This window comes from Bidens hawaiensis, unplaced genomic scaffold, assembly GCF_021521415.1.
Source record: "Bidens hawaiensis isolate Kalapana, Puna unplaced genomic scaffold, B.hawaiensis_p1.1 tig00030468_1, whole genome shotgun sequence".
Taxonomy (NCBI): Eukaryota; Viridiplantae; Streptophyta; class Magnoliopsida; order Asterales; family Asteraceae; genus Bidens; species Bidens hawaiensis.
This window is the reverse complement of record NW_027495069.1, coordinates 1-21,393: the sequence shown is the minus strand read 5'-3', so window position 1 is coordinate 21,393 and position 21,393 is coordinate 1. Positions and strand designations below refer to the sequence as shown.

General features: G+C 36.4%; 2 protein-coding genes across 2 annotated transcripts; both read right to left on the bottom strand.

Annotated features, from left to right (window-relative positions):
- Positions 1 to 14,880: 14,880 nt before the first annotated feature.
- LOC143580405 (cytokinin riboside 5'-monophosphate phosphoribohydrolase LOG8-like) lies at positions 14,881 to 16,252 on the bottom strand. The gene is made up of 6 exons (XM_077063436.1): positions 16,166 to 16,252; positions 16,050 to 16,080; positions 15,601 to 15,700; positions 15,457 to 15,527; positions 15,169 to 15,312; positions 14,881 to 15,093 (listed from the first exon to the last, which is right to left on the bottom strand). The coding sequence occupies exons 1-6, from the start codon at positions 16,213 to 16,215 to the stop codon at positions 15,013 to 15,015; spliced, it is 477 nt and encodes a 158-aa protein (XP_076919551.1). The 5' UTR covers positions 16,216 to 16,252; the 3' UTR covers positions 14,881 to 15,012.
- A 3,523-nt stretch (positions 16,253 to 19,775) lies between these two features.
- On the bottom strand, positions 19,776 to 20,817 carry LOC143580400 (ABC transporter B family member 12-like). The gene is made up of 4 exons (XM_077063431.1): positions 20,667 to 20,817; positions 20,373 to 20,590; positions 19,933 to 20,052; positions 19,776 to 19,832 (listed from the first exon to the last, which is right to left on the bottom strand). Exons 1-4 carry the CDS (start codon positions 20,815 to 20,817, stop codon positions 19,776 to 19,778), a joined length of 546 nt encoding a protein of 181 aa, XP_076919546.1.
- Positions 20,818 to 21,393: the final 576 nt, after the last annotated feature.

Here is a 21,393-nt window from a genome sequence, read left to right as displayed (position 1 = left end):
TATCTACCACGTTCAAAGGTTAACTTATTCTACACTTGGAAAATTGCTAATTTAAACTAAAGTATGCAAGTCATATAACGTTTATAAAGCAAGGAATCCAGAGAAAGTAGCGGTCTTACCCGCACAAAGATTTATATTTCACAATGATTCATTACAAGAATGGCCGGGTAACTACCCGCCTACAAGAAAATAAATCTATACAAGATAAATCTATCCTAGCAGTGGGAAGGGATCTTCAGGATCAAGCTTCAGGGCCACTTCCACTTGGACCAGCACCATCAGTAGATCGTGGCAGTTCAAGGAAAGCTTTAAGGATAGCTAACCCATCATCAGCAGCAGCAACTTGATTCACCTTCTCCACCACCGGATGTGGGAAGGCGGCGTACTGATTCACTGCTTGGTCGTAAACAGCTTCAGTATCAACATTATACAAAGGGAAGTTGGAAGGCGGGATGCCTTTCTCAACGAACCCTAGACCAAGCAGGAAGCCGGCCTTTTCCCCATCCTCATGAGAAGCGTTGAGGGCTGCGCTCATAGCATCATCATAAGACGTCTCTGAGAAGACCCGATGCACAACCTACAAGAAAATACACAAGTATCAGAACCTTTTCTATTTACAAAGAAAAGCGTAAAGAAATAAAAAGCATACCTGAGACAACGCTTCTCGAAGAAGCCATTCCTTGGCAACCAGAGCTTCTTGGAGGGCAGCTTGAGCTTCGTTACGGGCGCGTTCGGATTCACTCTTGTTGAGGTTGGCAAGCAACACTTTTTTAGCCGCAGCCTCTTCGACGCCCTTTAGCTTCCGCTCAGTATGGTCAAGCACCCCCCTCTGGTCCAAGATCTCCTGGAGCTTTTTGGCGTCTTCCATCGCCAAGGCATCATGAGCCTGCTGGAGAGCCTCTAATTTGGCTTTAAGCTCTTCATTCTCCACGCGTAGAGGCTCAGCAACAGCTTCAGCCCTGGTGGCCCTCTCGGTTGCGTTCCTTGCAGTTTCCTTAGCCAGCCGAAGCTGTTCGTTAACAGCTTGGGCAGCCTTGGAACGGGCCTCGAGCCGGGCCTGAACTTCAACCTCGAGGGCCTTGAAGGCCTTCTCCTTTTCCGCAGCAGCTGCGGTAAGCTTTACGTTCTCCTCCCGGACAGCCCGCGCCCGAGCTACTTCTTGAAGACGAGCTGCTTTTAACTTGTCGTTTTCACGACAAAGCAGCTCGACGCGCGGCTGCATCCGGGCCAGGAGAACCCGAAGCTCATTGGTTAGCCTACCGTCCTGGTAGCTAGCCATGGCTTCCCCCAACGCACCACTGGGAGTAGCGTGACGAGCCCACTCCATGCACTCCACAGGGGTGCGAAGGGTTGTTCCTCGGCGAATGTTCCATCGTGGAACATACACTTCATTGGAATCCGACACTGCAAAAAACATAAAGCAGTTAGGAAAAGATGATAAAAAAATATATATATATAAAATGGGCCAAAAGAACCCTACGCACCTATAGGGTCAATAACAGGCCGATAGCCGCCAAACCCATCACCTGAACCCAACGGAAATCCATCCAAGAGGTCAGGCAGATGGGAAGGAGGCAGAGGTTGGCGATAAGCCCCATGCATACCTGAAGGTTCGGCCGTCGTTGCCGATGACGGAGGCATGGTAGAAGCCGCCGCGGTCGCAGCCGCGGAATCCGCAGCAAAAGTAACCGCCGGCTCGGTGAAAGATGCGGTAAAAATAGCACTCACAGCCGGCGGTGACGTCATCACAGCTGGAACAGTCGACTCAAAGGAGTGAGCAACTGAACCAGCGGAAGCAGGCGCAGGCGCCTGGGTCGTCGCCTCAGGTAGGCTGACCAAGCCTACCGTCATGGGCGGAGGGATACTCTGCGCTCCACTCTGGAATGCGTCAACATCCACGCCTGCGTAAAGAAGATAAGTATTAATGATGGAAAACTATGAAGTTAAAAGATAAAGGAAGTTTGTACTTACGGGTTTTCTTGAGCCTAAAGGTACGGAGAGGCGGGGACGAACCCGATGGAGCCGGCCTCTTTGCGCCGCTCACCGTCGTCTTCTTGGGCTCTCCGGAGGTGACAGTCGCAACCTCCGGAGCGGTGGTCTTATCACCACCGGGATTCCCCGCCACCTCTTCGCTCTCGGTCTCCGAATCAGACCGAGGCACCGGATCGACAGTGGAGGCCACCTTCTCCTTCCCCTTCCCGCCGGCAGCCTTCTTCTTCCGCACCAACGGAGGACCATCTGCGGATTCCTCATGAAACCATTCCGCCTCCTGGTAGTTGGAGGCGTGAAGGCTGGGAAGTGCTTGCCCATTCTTGAATTTCATGGCAAGGGGGATGGCGCGAGCCGAAATGTAGAAGAACTCCCTCTTCCACGAGCGAAGACTGCGCTCGGTTGCGCAAATCTTCAAACCCTTAATCCGGGTTATTAGAGTATACCACCCCTGGATGCACCTCCAAGTGTAGAAGGTCATCAAGCGGTCAACATAGGGCTCAATGCCCAGAATCCGGCACACCCACTCGAAGTGCCGAATCTTGGCAATCGCCATCGGGTGCACCTCGGTCAAGTGCACACCGTGCCTCTCAAGGACACGGTAAACAAACTTTGTCAATGGGAACCTAAGATTCCCATAAACAAAGAATGCAGCATATACCCCGATCTTGCCTCTGGGGGCATCGTACACCGTCTGATGGGGTTCAGGAAACTCAGGCTCGAGAGACTCGAGCATGAACTTCCTGACGACGTACCGACACAGATCGACGGGCAGAGCACACTGGCACTCGCCAGCAGTACTCTTGTCATCGGCTGTAGATTCGAGATCATGAGAAGACATCTTACAAGATGAAAGAAGAAAACGATTTCAAGAGAATGCTTGCCTGAAAAGGTGAGTATTCGCCGGAAATCGTTTAGAAGATGAAGAGAAGAGTGAAAGTGTGGATTACAAAGAACCCTCTCCCCCTTTATATACTAATCGCAATTAATGCGATGAATTTAATGCGGAAGAGAGAGAAATTGAAGGTGCAATGAAACTATGACACGTGGCAAAAAGCAAGCTGGCAACAGCTGTTGACAGGACGCGTACCATTAATTTCGCGGCCACGCGCCCGAAAAATCGCGCCCACGCGCCTGAAAAAGCGTCTGGAATGACCATGTACTGTCACGTCACCATAACTTTCTGCACGTCCTGACACAGTCAGAAGAAACCGTCGCACGACGTTTCAGAGGTTTGGACTGTTCTTATCCTTTCACCAACTCTTCGAATTTCAAAAAAAATTCAAAAAGATTCAAAAGTAAGCGGGAAAATACCCCATACCTTGGCAACCAAGTAACCGTAAGACGGATGCGGGTACAGTGTTAAGGCAAAACCCTTCACATACCTAGCACCCGCAGGGAATTGAAGCCAAGAATACCTTGGCAACCAAGTAACCGTAAGACGGATGCGGGTACAGTGTTAAGGCAAAACTCTTCACATACCTAGCACCCGCAGGGAATTGAAGCCAAGAATACCTTGGCAACCAAGTAACCGTAAGACGGATGCGGGTACAGTGTTAAGGCAAAACCCTTCACATACCTAGCACCCGCAGGGAATTGAAGCCAAGAATACCTTGGCAACCAAGTAACCGTAAGACGGACGCGGGTACAGTGTTAAGGCAAAACCCTTCACATACCTAGCACCCGCAGGGAATTGAAGCCAAGAATACCTCAGCAACCAAGTAACCATAAGACGGGTGCGGGTACAGTGTTAAGGCAAAACCCTTCACATACCTAGCACCCGCAGGGAATTGACGCCAGGAATACCTTGGAAGTAAAGTAACCGTAAGACGAGCGCGGGTAGAGTGTCAAGGCAAAACCCTTCACATACCTAGCGTTCCGCTGGGAATTGAAACCAAGAAGGATCTTCTGGGCAATGCTTGCGGAAACGGAAATAACATCCCCGCATAGCGGGAACGTCGAGAACTACATTGTTTGAAGCTCCAGGATGGAATTGGTGGTTTTAACATAATTGATCACTATGTTCAAAACTACCAAAACCCCATGGAGAATCCACACAAGTGGGACTCAACGCTCCTGACTTGCGAGAAGGTTACAGACCTACCCGCATCATACCCAAAGATCAAGCAGGAAAGTCGGGAATTTCTGCAAGTGACAAGGACTTCCGCGGGAAGAATCCCCATGGAAAACCTTAAAAAACCCTTTTCAAAACCCTTTGCTTAAGTCCAAAAGTTCACCTCACTTTATTAAACACTCATGAGAAGAACATTGGACTGGAGGGACTTGAAGAGGTAGGTCCCAGCAGAGCCCAGTTGGACCCGCAAGACTCACCTTGAAGAGGGACGTCTGCGCAGAAACCAACTGGATCTGCAGGACCCACCATGCTCAGAGACGTGACGTCCTTACGCGCAGTACGCAAGCTGTTCCCGCAGGAAATGCCTCCCAATGGTGAAGGACTCTGCCTGTTCCCGCAGCTGCGGATACAAGCCATCAGGGAAGGCCACCCGCGCAGCAAGGCTACACGGACAAGGCACTTAGCTCTCAATCACTCAGTGTCACCTGAAGGAATGAGCAAAGCCGGGAACAATCCCGCACAAGGGCGGGAGGGGGAATACTCCCGCCCAAATAAGCCAGTCCGTACGATACGGGAAGATCTTCTGTACTGTACCTGACGAGGTATGGGCAAAAGATCTGACTAAAGATACGACAGCTTATTGACAACAGTATGGCGAGCAGCATGCTCCTGTACTGTATGTCACTATTAGCCGCTGCCTACTCACCAACTCCTGTCATACCACGTGCATAGCCGGCAGTTGGTGGAAAAGGAATAGAACACAGTAGGCCTGGTCACTATCAGCCGCTGCCTACCCACCAACTACCAGCAGGGCACGTGCGTAGGCCACTGTTGGTGGAACAGGAATACTATTGCAGCCGGCCACACCTCCTTGGAAACCTACCTTCGGCTATAAATACCACAAATGGTATGACCCTCTCATCTTATCATATCTTATCATATTATCATCATATTATACCTGATATCTGCTCTAGCAATCTCTTAATATACATTTATATTTAAAGAGCAATCTAGTCTGATTCTCACGCCGGAGGGTGGTCACAAGGAGGAACCCCCCCCCCTTCTCAGTGACAAGCTCACGGTGTCTGTTTTGCAGGTTATCAGAAGAACCATCTTTACCGGGTCTAACCCCTCGTGGGAAACATCTAACCCCCAGGTTATCCGTAATCTGCCCGGGGTCCGGTTAGTGTTTCTTCACCCGTCAAGAAATTCAATTGAAACATGAAATCACTTATGGTTTCATATTTAATCAATCATTTATAAACTAGCAATTTTAACGCATATATGCACAACGCATATACATGCCAATGGGATAGTGGTCTATTGACAAAGATAAAACCTTTAAACACATGAGTTTGAGAGGGGGAAGTCTCAGTTTCAAGTCTGACAGACGACAGGATTACAAGAATTTCGTCGTTAAAAAAATATGCATATACATAGTTCTTAGTAATGCAACTGCAACCATTACTAGACTTGCACAAAACCACACCTGCTCCCTAACGACAGTTTGTAATTACATCTTCAGGTAGTTCTCACTTATCTCAGTAAGTGTAATCAGTAAGCAAGCTTAATTACGTACGTTTCATTAAACACGAAGATTACTAATAAAAACACAATTAGACTGTCCGTAATGTGGCTAGAATTTAGGGCGAGAACACCCCTCCACCCCTAACCCCGGCGAGAAGTGGGGAGAAATTGGGGGGGGGGGGGGCATGTGGGTTTATCACCAGCGGTGGAAACAAAAGATATTGTTTTAATCATTTGACCGTTGATAACGGTCATATTCTAAAAAAAATTAATCAATAAACTTAATAAATACCTAACCAATTCAACCATTTTCATCATTTCGTACACCAACTCAACATCCAAGGCGGATCATATAATGGGCCAAGGCAGGCCTCGGCCCATCTAGCCATTTCGTTTAATAGAGTAATTTTTTTTTCCAAAAAGTCAATATATATATATATATATATATATATATATATATATTGCGTCCGGCCTGTCCATATTATTTTTATCCGGCCCATTCATATAATTTGTGTCCGGCCCACACTTGATTTTTCTTAATAAATTCCTTAAAGCCAACGAACGGGAAACCATTTACCTAATAAGCGTAAAGAAAGCTCATACGCCCAATTTTTTTAAACAAAAAATACTAAAAATAAGTCCACACTCCCAACACCAATCAAACAACTGAAGCAGAAGAGTTTTTGTCTTGGGCTAAGGAGTGAAAAATAAAATCTAACCGAAGCAGAAGCAAGGCGTTCGTAGAATACTTAGACCACTAGACCAGGGTCGAGTCCGAGTGCTCACGGATCACAATTCAGACATTAGGCAAGCAACAAGTTCAACGTTTTTATTTCTTATTTGTTATGCTAGGGTTTTGAATTATTGGAAGAATTAGTGCTTGAATTTGGTCTCCTTCATGAATTAGGAATATGTGTTTTTGATTATGAGAATTCGGTTTTTGAATTTGAACTTGAGCCTTGAGGTACTCATCTTTCCCCTTGCATCTTGTCTTTTCCAGCTACTCGTCTTTCTCCTCGCATCTTGTCTTTGTTTGTTTAAAAATTCGTTTTTTTATGTGTAATAATGGTAAGTAGAATAATTGTAGTTGAACGATGGAATATAGAGTTTTTATGTTTTGACCCGACCCGAACCGGGTTGTCGACCCAAAACTTAGAAGTAGGGAAAAAAATTTTGTGTCTCGTGACTTTCGGCCTATCCATACTAGATGTTCAAGATCCGCCTTGTCAACATCCAAAAACAAATTCATTCAACCTTCTTAACCAAAAATGGATTCATCTATAAACATTCGCGATATAGAGGAATGATTTATTAATACTAGGAAGCAGGTAGCTGTGGTCATACAAGAGACGGCGGAGGAAGAAGCTGAGATTTTGGGTGCATTTTGAGCCGTAGCAAATAAGATGGCTTCTGGTTCGACTAGTTCTCAGCCACGCTCGAGACGAACGCATATCACTTGAGACGTGAGGCCGCGAACGTTCGTTTGATAGAAGACTACTTTGACTGTAACATCTCAGGTTTTACCGTATTCATATTGTTTTCATTTTATCGTTATGCGAACCTTATTTGGATCTTAATCCTTAATAATATGAAGCATTTATAAGTATTTAAGTTTCTTATGTTCACTTTATACCCAACTTTACATGATGTTCATTTCTTGTTATATGCATAAAAGGTTTATTATATTATTTATCCAATTCTCAAACTAAAGGACCTAAACTGTCAAAATTCAAAATCTACCTCTTGGCACCCGGAGCGCCGCGATACGGTGAGACCCCTATTGGTCGTGCGCCACGGGGGGACTGTTGTGCAGATCCATTGCTTGATTACCTTTCCTAACTCATTTTTAGCATGTAAATCGATTATTTTAGGCATAAGTTGAGTAAATTAAGGTCCAAGAAAGTGATTATAACTAAAATACAAGTCCATATTCATAACTTACTGATCAAGCACAAAATCTACAGCTTATTTCATTGATTTACTCATTAATTTCATATTCGGTTGCTTAAACAAGCATATTAACCATAATTGATTCGTTTTCGTAATTCCTATATAAACATAATAGTTTTAGACCCCGTGTATTACACAAGATGATCTAAATAATAAATTTACAAATAAAGTTAATCAATAAGTATATAATGTATGTGAAAAAAAATATATATTACATATATATTTCTTATTCTTATTACTAAAATTTTAAAACTAAATACCAACTATGTCCTTGAAATCAAAATTAGTGGAACCTACAAAATAAATTTTAAAAATAACATAATGTTCGCAAATAATGTGCTAAATATACAACCTATAACACTACAAAGTAATATTTTTTTTCATAGAAAACATTAAAAGGTACTTGTACATTTAAATACATATTTTGGATTATTTTTAACTTGTTTCCTTTTAGTTAACTATGTAGCTTAGCTTATTCTACCAAACTTCACAACATGAAAACAGCAATAAAATCATTCAATTAAGATAAAAACACATTCAAGATGAGAATTAAGTACGAATCAATTCGACGAAATACAAAAAAAACCCTAAAATCATATGAATCAAATAATAAGGAAACTTGTCAAAACATATTCAAAATCAAAATAATAAAAATAAAATCAAACAAATATTGTTAAACTCCAAGGAACACTATAAGAACCCAAAATGAAACTATTTAAATCAAATATTTTTTAATATAATGTTTTCATTTTTTTTTACTATTGTAATATGATTATTGTATATGTTATTAACAAACTAATCTTTTTGTTTATTGAAATAAATTATATTAGTTAAATAAATTTGATTTTATATAAAATAAAAACAACTTAAATTTGGAGATGATATGGAAACTTATGTTGACTTTTATAACCGAATTTTGAACTTAAATATAAGATTTATCTAACTTATATATAGAAAATATATATTAAATGTCTTAATTTATAAGATATAAAAGTGAAGGAGTTTTGGTGGGAAAAAAATTATTAGATGAATAACATGTGTCACAATTATTTTCTTTTATTAGAATAGGTAGATCATTCTAACCTGCCACAAACTTTGCTCTAACCCTAATAGAGCCTCTCCAGACATCACCCCTCTCTGTGCTTCATCAAACTTCTTGGTTTTTGCATTATTGTTGAAGATACACGCATAAACGGTTGACCTTGCTTGCTTTTGGACCTTTGACTCTTAGTTTCTGTTGATTCTTTCATTTTCCAGATATGTTGTAAACTGAGAATTTGTTCATACCTATTCACTAGTCAATAACCTTCAATCAATTCCGGTGATTGAAGGGTGTTGGCTGGTCAATCTCATTAAAACCCGTTAAAGGGTAAAACAATCAACAAGTTTGACTTTATGTTTTGTCATACTTCTGCTCGGATTCAATGTTCGATCCAGAAGACTTTTATTCTCGTTACGAAATTTTAAGGCTATTGACCAAAACCCGACTTCTGACTCACCGTTCGGATTCTGGTCAGTACCGACTCGTTTAAATATTAAATCTAACATAACCGGAGTTTTACTTATCCGTTTGGATTGATTCCAGCGGCAACGAGTTCATTTTTACTATAGTTTCTTATCTCAAAGTTTCAGGTTTTGTTGGTTTATATCGTTTGGCGCATTAACGGAAGATCGTTTATTTTATTCTTATTTTACTCACTTGCTTATTGTTTAAGGTGAGTTTTTGTCATTCCCCTATTTTACCATGTTTTCAAATGTTTTGGGACATATGCATACTATTTAGTATTTCTTATTATACATATCTTAATCTAGCAAACATGATATTGTGTGTGATTAATCGAACATACTTGCTACATGATTACTTGTTTATTTTACGCATTCGGAGAGATCCAACATATTCTCATTATAGTATGATCATACGACCGTCATGTTAACCAGCGCCCGATTCGTTTGGCAATGGTATCTTGACACTTTCTTTGCTCATGGTTTGGTTATATTTACTGCAATTATTTACGATTTGTTTACCTTTCATATTATTATATATCATTGCAAATCTGGTGACAATCTCACTCTACTTATTGTTGACAACTCTATTTTTATTTTCAACGCATATGCAGGTTATAGATTGGCTTGAAGATGGAAGTTATGGACACCTAGTCGAGACTCTATGATTTATTAAAAGATAATTTACTTTAAGTTAATATTGGGATTATTAATGTTTGTTTTTTGGATTATTTATTTTATTTGAATGATGTGTGTTTTGAATGAAATAAATTAATTTAATAGTTATTGTCACATTTATTAATAATAGTTACCTTGAGCTGTGAACAATCATGCTTACGCCCCGACATTTCCGCCTTAAGTTGGGGTGTGACATCGACGACCCGCCTAGACGCTATGTTTAGACGTCGTTTTCGGATGTCTAGACGTTTATTTTTGCGTATTGAGGAAGATTTGGAGCGAGAATATCCGTATTTTCAACAAAAATGCGACAAGAGGGTATTTAGGATTCACCGCCATCCAAAAGTGTACTTCGGCGGTATGCGTTCTCGCATACGGGAACACGACCGACATCAACGACGGCTATTTAAAGATGGCGGAGAAAATGACACGAGACGCGTTGGAGAATTTTTGCATCAGTTAAATTTTATTTGTTTTAAATTAATTATTTTTGCGTCAGTATAACTTAAATTGTTTTATATAACTTACTTTCCTTTAATTCAAATTGTTTTAATTATTTATTTACATAGGAATAATACAATTATACGGTGGTCGTTATCTAAGGAATCCAACTTCAAATGACCTAGCTCGCATATACGAGGTACATGAAAGTAAACATTCTTTTACTGGCATGATCTGGAGTTTAGATTGCATGTATTAAAAGTGGGGCAACTGTCCAACCGCATGGCGAGGTTAATACACTCGTGGTAAACATGGAGTACCAACGGTTAATCTTCAAGCCATTTGTTCACAAGACCTTTGGGTTTAGTCGGCCTACTTTGGCTTTCGGGTCCAACAATGACATAAACGTTCTCAACGCCCGCGCTGAAGTATTACATCAACTGTAGCAAACCGGTCTTACCATTTTATGCCAACGGTACCTACTACCGTCACGACTACTATCTGACAGATGGGATATATCCGGAGTACTCGATCTTCGTGAAAACGTTCAAGACCTTATCGAAGAAAAAAAAGAATATTATAAGAAGAAGCAAGAGATTACGCGAAAGGATATTGAGAGGTGTTTCGGGGTTGTAAAAAATGTTGGCATTATGTGAAAAACCCATGTCGTGTGTAGTCGATGGCAAAAATGAGCGATGCCATGTATACGTGTATCATATTGCGTAATATGAATTTAGAGGACGAGAGCAAAGCATATGTTAACACTATATACCAGGAAGCATTCCAGAACAATTACCTGAACCAACCGAACAACAACGAATAAGAAACAATCACGAGCTCACATCAAGTGAGATACATAACTAACTTAAGGCGGATTTGGTTTAACGTGTTTGGGATAATCTTCCCACTGAAGACGAAAACAAATACGAAAACGATCAACAAAACGAAGAAAGCGAAGACGAATCATAAACTAATATTTTTATATGTATTTTTTTTAATTTTTTGATGTATTTTTTATTTTAATATTTGTTTTTTAATTTTATGTTTTATTTATTTATTTAATTTAATGAATTTTTATTTATTTAATTTAATTAGTTATTATTTGTTTAATTTACTTATAAAAAGAAAATTAAAAAATATGGCTTGACAATGTGATGGGGCTAATTAATCAAGCCTCATCGTTACGCCCCTAATTTTTTCTAGCCTCTCATCCTGACCAGCGCCACATGTCACTTCTCCTCCAACTTTCAACCCACCACTACACTTACGAAATTCGTATCTTAATTCACAGTGAAGTGATTGTTTTTTATTTGTTCCATAAAAAACACCTCCCCAAGTGCAAGCTTTAAACTAACTGACGTGACACATGATTTTTTTTTCTTTTTTTCTTTCGGGAAATGTAACACCCTAGGCAAATTCCACATTGGCTGTGGACAGAAGAGATCATTGGTTCATAAGTAAATGTCCCGCCTCTTAAATCACCAACGCGTTTTGGGCTTAATGGTAGTGGACGAGAGGAGAGCTCCACAGTTAAGCGTGCTCAGGTGGGAGTAGTAGCAGGATGGATGACCTCCTGGGAAGTCTCCACCTGAGCAACCAAAAACAAATTGTGAGCTCTTCGTGGGCAAAGCGGACAATATTGGTGGTACGAGAGGCCGAATGTTACGGGAAAATTCTTAAAATAGTCCCTTTTAAAGAGAGAAGCCCCCAAATAGCCATTTTTTGTTAATTATTTTCAAAAATTTGTACTTGAGAAAACATTGGAAGAAGATATAAATTATGAGGGAGCAGACCAAAGTCTTAAAAATATGTAGGGAGCAGGCCATATTTTTTTCTTAACTTTTTTTCTCAAAATACAGTCTTCCAAGACTGTTTTTTTATGTTTCCTACCTGGGCCGTACATATTTTAAAATTCTAGGAAAATGGGCTTTTTAAAATTCGTCTTGGGAGACGCATTCAGAGACACTTGTTCTTAGGAGACGAGATTATTATATTTCTTCTTATAATTTGGATTTATTCTAATTCCGTCTTGAGGTGTAGACGGATAATAATTAAATCATGTCGGTGTAGACGGAATTTAAATAAGTATTGCCGGAGTGCACGAAATTAGAATAAATCCAACTTATAAGAAGAAATACAATAATCTCGTCTCCTAAGAACAAATGTCTCTGAATGCGTCTCCCAAGACGAATTTTAAAAAGCCCATTTTCCTATAATTTGAAAATATGTACGCCCATGTTGGAAACATAAAAAAACAGTCTTGGGAGACTGTATTTTGAGAAAAAAAGTTAAGAAAAAATATGGCCTGCTCCCTTAATATTTTGAAAAAATTTGGACTTTTCCATCAACATTTTCCCATAATTGGTCTGCTCCCTACATATTTTTAAAACTTTAGCATGCTCCCTCATAATTTATATCTTCTCCCAATGTGTCTCTCAAGTACAAAGTTTTGAAAATAATTAACAAAAAATGGCTATTTTGGGACTTATCTCTCTAAAAGGGACTATGTTGGGAATTTTCCCAAAATAAAAAAATCACGTGTCACGTCAGTTAGTTTAAAGGGTGCAATTTCCAAAAAAGTTCTCTCATGATCCTGATCTTATATATATTTATAAAAGACGATTTTCTATGGCTTATAATATTTTACTAGTTTTAGAACCCGAGTAATACACGGGATTTCACAAATTTTAAAATTAATCAGATGAATTATTTGAAAGAAAGAAACCACATTAATTAAAGATAAATCTAACCTATAGATAAGAAGTTTAAAATACAAAATTTACAAATTCGAGAAAATCTCTTACATAATTTTTTTGTATTAACTTATTTGTGAAAATGAACAAATGAATATGGATTGTGACAAAATAGATGTAAGGATGTAAGTATCCGAATCCGGAATATGCATTGAATTAGAGATTAAATCATTGATTGAAGTTAACTAATATTGATTGGTGAATAATTATGGTATGAACTCAAATTTCAAGCATGATTTATAAATTTATTTTAATTGATTTACAAATTTAATTTCAGCAAACCTACATGCCCATCACCTTATTTAACGTCAACAAATCAAATTAATCATTAAGATGATTTTTCTTTAATAAATTAGTTGCATTATTAAGTTACAAAATCTTCTTTCTCGTTCAAAATGATATTGAAATTACCCAATGATCATAGGAAATTTTGTTGTTTTTTTTTGTGTAGATGAGTTTCTTTTTTTTTTTTACTTAGACGAAACGTAAATTTATTGACAAGAAAGAAATTAGTGGGTTTCAAAAAATCTCTTACTTTTGATATAATTTTAAGCTCATTTTAGAACAAACATTAAAAAATTTTATATAATAAAGTATTTTACATATATGTAAACAAAATGTAAATATAAAAAAATGAAGAACATATGTTTTTTTCTTGTTTATGGATATTTCTACTCAGTTAATTATTCTGATTACTTTATATATGCGTATAATTAAACACAATAGACGGAGTATTTATTAATTTAATTAAGTTTTGTGTTTGACTATTAGTAGTAGTTCCCAAATATTGGTTTATTTAATTGGTGTATGATATGTAAAAAAAATTTTAAAACCCTTTATATTCGGTTTGTTTTTTAATAGTTTCTTAAAATAAATAACAATCTTAAATTATCAAGCATTAATATCATTACTATAAATATCTAGAATTAAAGAGATTGGAGATTAGAATTTAGGAGGGAAAAAATAGTCAAGAATCAATATGGGACTGACATGTGGCGACCAGTATTTTATTTTATTGGTATAGTAACATGAATTAATTTGAGTTAATAATACTATGGTGTTGTATAGAATAATGGAAACCCCGTTACATGTTGTTGTTATTCATCAAGTATTTTAAGGGTTAGGATAAACGTATCTCCCTTCCATGAACTTTGAGTACCTTCAACAATTTTATTTGATATATTACTACCCTCTAACATTTTTAAAATTTTGTGGTCTCTTTATAAAAGTTTTATTTTTATTTTTTATTCCTATAATGTTTTATTATTATTATTATTATTATTATTGTTGTTGTTCACTCTTTTTGTATTTATTGTCCTTTATCATAATAATATTTATTATTATCACTATCGATGTATTATTATATTTATATATGTGTGTGTGTGTGAGAGAGAGAGACTAATATAATATTGATACTATTAAAAAAAATAATTATAATATTTACAATGACAATAAATAAAATAAATAAAATAATTAGTAATAACAAAAGAGTTTTTAATTTGATATAATTATTAGAGACTATTAAGTAAAACAAAATGTTGAAGGGACTAATATGTGTAAATAATTTTAAGGGAAAATAGTAATTAATTTGATAAGTCTAAAAGGTGTGCATTTAGTAAAAATCATATGGAGGGAGGTACATTTAGTAGCACCTATATTTTAAATGTTCCGATGAGAATAACTACAAAAGAAACATAATCAAATCAAATTTATTAATTACTACAAAGATAGAGCAATAAACCATAACTAATATATTCTCTCTGCTATGTTATTCTAATAACATATGAATTATGGTGTTACATGATAACAATTCATGTTCCATCCAGCTTGAACACAATCTGAGTTTGTCAAGGTCAAACATCTTGATCTAACTTAACTAGGAGTATGATTTGTAACGATTATTTTCGAGCTTTCAAATTAAAACAGGGAATAGAAAGGAAAACCATTACAGCTAATATCTTTTCTAGCACAACCAAACCCACACAAGATGAAAATGAGTACATAAAATCAAACCTGCTAAGAAGATATTCATCAAGCAAAGTCAAAACTTTCAAACTCAAGGAATTAAAAGTTGAATGAAGCCAATTTGGTTTTTGTTCATTGGTTTGGATAGTTCCCCAGTTGCTCCATCTGCCAACTTTCATGAGGTGCGACATGATCATGCTCGGGCTTGTATTGCTGTAGCCAGAATGACATGCAATGTAAATAAATGAATAGATAAGACTAAAATACTATGGTTTAATTTCTTTATACCTCCATTTTAGTCAACAACTCTAGTGCATTTGAGGCTGATAAAACAATGTCCCTAGCAATTGGCTTTATGAAACCCTCTTTGACTCCATTGTCAAATAAAGCAAGCAAATTGTTGTAATATCCATCAACATTTAAGAGACCAACCTGAGCATATAAATTATTTGTGTCAAATATGAATATACGATTACCGATTTTACATTATTTCACTAGCTAACTTTCATAACTTCATAAGTAAACGAGTTGACACTGTCACTACCGATTCTCAAAACAATACAAATGACAACTCACTGGTTTTTTATGAATTCCAAGTTGTGACCATGTGATCATCTCTAAAACTTCCTCCATGGTGCCATAACCTCCTGAAATATGTGTCACCATGAATACAAATTTCAGGTAAAAAGTTAAGAAATTTGAACACGATTATAAAGATACCGGGAAGTGCAATAAAGGCATCGGATTCTCGAGCCATTTCAGCTTTCCTTTCATGCATATCTGAAACAATCCGTACCTCTCCAACAGTTTCACCAGATATCTACCAAAATTAGTAAATTGAGGCTATAATTCAACAAAAAGATGCAAACAGAAAAGATATTAAATAATGGACAACGATCTTGCTAGCACAGAACTATCAAAACTACAAACTACACATGTGTTGTCATATTATTATGCTTATATGATCGTTTAGAGTGATTTTGCATTATCTTTTTTCAAACTATTAGCATGTGGTCCTACATGGATCAAACATAACTGCATAATCACAACCTCTGCAAGTACTGCTGCATACTTAACCTCAGGAATGTAACATACTAAATAAAGAAGACTAACAAGGACAAGAAAGATTTAAAACAAACTCAAAAATTCAAAATTTATAAGGGAAACACCTCAAGTGGTACAAGAGCTTTAGGTATAACCCTGCAAGTGAATAAGAACCAATGATTTTGTTAAAACCAGCATTAAAATAAAGAACAGAACAAGAATTGACGTTTGTGTATATTACCCAAGAACATGGCAACCTCCATCGAAAACTCTCTGAGACACCATACCCATTAAACCCACACTTCCACCACCATATACCAAATTTATCTTCCTACTAACCTATAATTAACAAAACAATCACAAAACTTAAACAAGGAAACAAGACATTAAAACTTGATGATGCAAAAATCCCAATAACATTCAATCAGAACAGCAACAACAACCATACACAGTAAAATCCCACGCATAACAACGCTATTGGTAGGGCCTGGGGAGGGTGGGATGTAAGTTATAACCAAACCATACCTCTATTCTCCCGTAAGACCCTTGGCTCCAATAACGATACATGGACATGAAAAATATATTAGAAACACAAGGTGCACGTGAAACAACACGAACACTATACGCCATGAACAGTACTAAAAATATAGCACAACTAAGCTACCAATAACCGAAACAACGTAAAAAAGTATAACAACAACACGTAAAACATAAGGCCGCCACCCGTCTAAGAGAATTTAAGTCTAATAGGCCCCACCCATAACAACCATCCTAAAAGTCCTTAACCCTAATCCTACGTCTCGTATCCACAACATTCAATCATAAAACCATAAAATCCAATTTCAAAGGCATTTTATCAAACAGATGGAGTGCAAACAACAAAAAACTTCAAAATAAAACAACAAAAGGAAATCAATCAAATTACCAATTCATCTCCCAATTCAGTAGCAGCAACACTGAAGCGTTGCCGATAACCCGGGTTACTTCCACAGAAGACACAAATCTTCTTGAACTTGCTGCTTGAACCCCCTTCCATTTTAAATCCAAAGTCTTTATAATAAAAAGGGTAATCAAAGTTTGAGCATTTATCTTGTTTTGGGAACAAAACTGAGATTACAGACTAATATATTAGAAGATATAATAATAATATATAATTATTATAGTATATGTTCGAAATTCAATTTTCAGCGTATATGACGAAAGGAAGCCACAAAAGAAAGCCCACATGGAGGATTTAACACCTGCTTGGAGCCTGGTAAATAATATCTAATTATGGAAACAATAAAAAACAGCAAAAAGGGTCATTTAATAATAATAATCATCTTTCTTTTCAACTTGTCCATCATCGCAAGTTATTATTCTGAAAGGGGGTTGTCCCACTCGAGAATCATATTTCTTTAAACTCTTTTGTTTCTCTCACTTTTCATTTTAATGCCTCTCACATCTCACTTTCACATATTTTGAACTTGTCCCCTAATATTACTATTATATTATATTATTACTAGGTTAGGTACTTTTATAAAACACGGGTTAAAGTAAATAAATTTATTTAAATAATAACATAATGTGAAATATAAAAATGTTAACATATACAAAGATATGATGTCTAGTAGAATAAATTACACAATATGGAAATAAAAGATTGAAAATTCCTAAACCTTTAAATATTTTTTTGTATACAATATTGGTAATTTTAACCTCCACAGCAAAATTAGTAGTTTTACTTTATTTTGCTTTCAACTTTAGATAATGAAACACATACTTACTATGCGTTAAAACATGTTTTGTCTCAAAAACAAATCAATCTAAAGTGATTGGCCTTAACTTTTATTAATCTTCATTGCGAAACAAACATAAAGTAAAATTTTCCTTGTTTGAAATTTGAAATTAATTATTTTATATATCTAAATAAATGTGAAAACTCGTTAGTTATAAAAGCTTAATACTAATAACTAATACAATATATTAATATAAAACTAAATAGTACATTTATGTTGGTATTATATTTTTAAAATCAAGAAATAATTATTAAAAAGAGAAAATAATAGATTGAAAAGAAAAAAAGTTAAATAATAAAACTATTAATAAGAAAAAGAAATGTATTTAATATGAGAACGGGGAGGGAAAATTTTTTAAAAATATATCTTGTGTGGCAATGAGAAATCTTTTATATTTATTATATAGTATAGATTTTAACCTCCATAGCAAAATTAGTGGCTTTACTTTGTTTGCATTCAACTTTAGATAATGAAACACATAATTTACCATGCGTTAAAACATGTTTTATCTCAAAAACAAATCAACCATCTGTAGTGATTGGTCTTAACTTTTATTAATTTTCATTGCAAAACAAATATAAACTGAAAACTTCATTGTCTGGAATTTGAAATCAATTATTTTATCTAAATCAACGTGAAAAATCGTTACATATAAAAGCTTAATACTTATAACTAAACAACATATTAATATAAAACTAAATAGTATATTTATGTTGGTATTATATTTTTTAAATCAAGAAATAATTATTAAAAAGAGAAAATAATAGATTGAAAAGAAAAATAAATACATATAAACAAAGGGGTAGCGGCGCAGCTTGTTGCCTGCTTGCCTTCTGTTTCGATGTAATCCAATAAACAATTAATAATAAAATAATAGATGTTAGAAGGGCGAAAAAATATATATATATAAAACTATTAATATAAAAGAGAAATGTGTTTAATATGAGAAAGATGAGAGAAAATTTGTAAAATTTATTTTATCTGATAACATGTGGCAACGAGAAACCTTTATTTATTATACAGTATATATTATGTTATTAATATTATTATTATGCTATTTTAAGTATATGGTACACCCCTAACTATTAAATGCTGTTAAGGGGACGGAGGGCAAGCGAACGACGGGCGGTGTCAAGTGTTAAGTGTAATCTTGCGTAAGTAAGAGCACCTAGTTGTCGTACTTCAAAACCTAGGGGTTTTTGAGTCAGTTTTCTATTGCAATAATAAAGTGTTTGATCGATCATTTGTCTTGAAGTGGTATCAGAGCTCTAATACCACTTCAAGACAAATGATCGATCAAACACTTTATAGCTTTGATAACACTTCAAGACAAATGATCGATCAAACACCTTATTATTGCAAAAGAAAACTGACTCAAACCAAGACCTATATTTATAAATAACTAGTAGTTTTACCTCCGCGTTGCGGGGAGGGGCGTAACACCATGAAAAACCACCTATGTAATCCCAAAAAACCTAGAAAAAAATTCACTTTGAGCTACTTCCGCCGTAGAAGTATTACCTCAAAACTTTTACTAAATTGCCTGACACCCATTCACAACTTAAAACTCCAGCTGAGTTTAACAAAATGTCACCTAAAATGACATGTTAACAGAAATTTGACACGAAACACGAAACTACAGTAAAATTGACTAAACAATTGCAAACTCGTCAGATGCACCACATGTTTAGCACTTTCACTTCTGAAAGCTAATATTTAGCATAAATTACATAATAAAAGAATAAAAAAATGTGTATTTAACACTTGACTTCTCAGAGCAATTAAAAACAGAAAACATACTAAATAAATTTTAAAATAAAAATGTTAAAACTACAAAAACCTACAGGTCCATTTAATATTTATTCACGAATGATATTTTCTCTTAACACCACCTCTGTTAAAGTTGAGATCAAATATGTTATGGTAACACTACCAACCGAGGCTCGGCCTGTTTGACAGCTGCAACGTAATTTCCCATACCAAAAATAGAAGCTTCATCAAAGCCACAGACCATAAGAGAACAATGTGATATTCACCAACTGACGGTTAAAGCAAATCTTACATGTTCCGCAATCAAGCACACCTTCTTAACCGAGGCTCAGTCCGCTCGAGGCTCAGTCCGCTCAGCGGCTGCAACGTAATGTCATATGTATCAACCAAGAATAAAATTTGATTTTCGAAAATAATTAACCAAGAATAAAAATGAGCAGGCCCAACAGCAAAGGCTAACCATACACGATATTGTTACCACCATGTCACCAAACCGTAAATGCTCCTCAACCAAACCCACAACAGACGGCTGATACCAAGCATCTATAGCTGACTTACTGTAATCTTCAACCGCTTTTTTCTCCCCGCGAAAGAAGCAACCTCAATGAAAAAGAAAATTAGTAATTAGTAAACAGTCTTGATTATATATAGTGTAGAACTTTAAACACTTTCAGTAAATATCATTTCATTATTTCATCATTCTAAAAGATATATCATTTCATATTTACTCCAGAAAACAGTAAAAAAATACTATACTTGTTTATTAATATGAAACACAATTTGGATTTGTATTTTTTACTATGAAATGGATAGCTACGGTCTTTGTAGTTTCTTGAAAAGATTCATAGAATGTTATAAGATTTAAATAAATATAAAAAATAATATATATATATATATTACCTTGCTGATTGATCCGAGTGCCTGTTCGACTACAGTGGCTGCTTTAGCATAAGCGATTTGGCTTCGTGATGCCATCTTGTCTATTGTAACTGACATAAGTGAACCATAAATAACCAATGAAGGAATAGAGGTCAACATGACAAGTGTTAGAAGCAATCCCTTGGCATAGGCTCTCAGGAAACCGCCTATGTTGCCATTAACGGTGTGAATTTTCCAACCTGAAAAAATATTTTTATTAGCATTCCAGGAATTTACATATAGATGAAAATTAGAGGCTTATGAAGACAGTATCACCAGACATCCTGTCAACAACTTCCCCTACGTTTGTTTCTTTGTCAAAGAAGGAAACATCTTGTCTTAATATTGTTTTTAGGTAATTCCTTGTTCTTGCAGCATGTCTTTCTCCTGTCATCATCCATAATGCCGCCACTACAAAACAAAACATTTTTCTACAATTAGAGGGGCATTTATATGTGATTGTTTACTTTAAAGTTGTTATGATAAGATAATCAACTATTTCATTTAAAAATTGTCTTGCTCAGCCGATCAAGGCTTAGTCCGTTCGACGGCAGCAACGCAAGTTACCACGCCAAAAATCGAAATGCCATCATAGCCATAGACCATAGAGACCAACAATTAAACCGAGCTGTCAAATTTTTAACCAAGGCTCAGCCCGCTCGACGGCTGCGACATAAGTTGCCATGCCTATCAAAGCCCATAGACCATAGACAACAATGTCATATGGATCAACCAACAGTATAATTGAACAGGAAATTGCACTCTATCCAACCCAACAACATTGACTAACCATGCATGATTGTGTTACCACCATGTCACCGAACCGTAAATGTTTCTAAGTCAAACCCTCAACAGACGCCTGCTAGAGCAGTAACAAAAAGAATCTAATATAAAACAAAAGAATATCTGGTTAATAACGTAGCTGAATAACATTAAACATCCACAACAATGAGCCCTTTGTATTTGTAAATTCCAAAAGGATCAGGCATGCACAAATATTATG

Bases quoted from the DNA above. Each gene is read 5' to 3' on its own strand.
- LOC143580400 (XM_077063431.1), bottom strand. From the start codon at position 20,817: ATGTTTTGTTTTGTAGTGGCGGCATTATGGATGATGACAGGAGAAAGA. The intron at 20,053-20,372 runs GTAATATATATA...TTTCGCGGGGAG, and splicing joins CACTCGGATCAATCAGCAAG to AAAAAAGCGGTTGAAGATTA. The intron at 19,833-19,932 runs GTTAGCCTTTGC...ATTACGTTGCAG, and splicing joins TGGTAACAATATCGTGTATG to CCGCTGAGCGGACTGAGCCT.
- LOC143580405 (XM_077063436.1), bottom strand. From the start codon at position 16,215: ATGGGTATGGTGTCTCAGAGAGTTTTCGATGGAGGTTGCCATGTTCTT. The intron at 15,701-16,049 runs GTGTTTCCCTTA...TAATTTTGGTAG, and splicing joins AAGCTCTTGTACCACTTGAG to ATATCTGGTGAAACTGTTGG. The intron at 15,094-15,168 runs GTATAAAGAAAT...TTCTGGCTACAG, and splicing joins AGTTGTTGACTAAAATGGAG to CAATACAAGCCCGAGCATGA.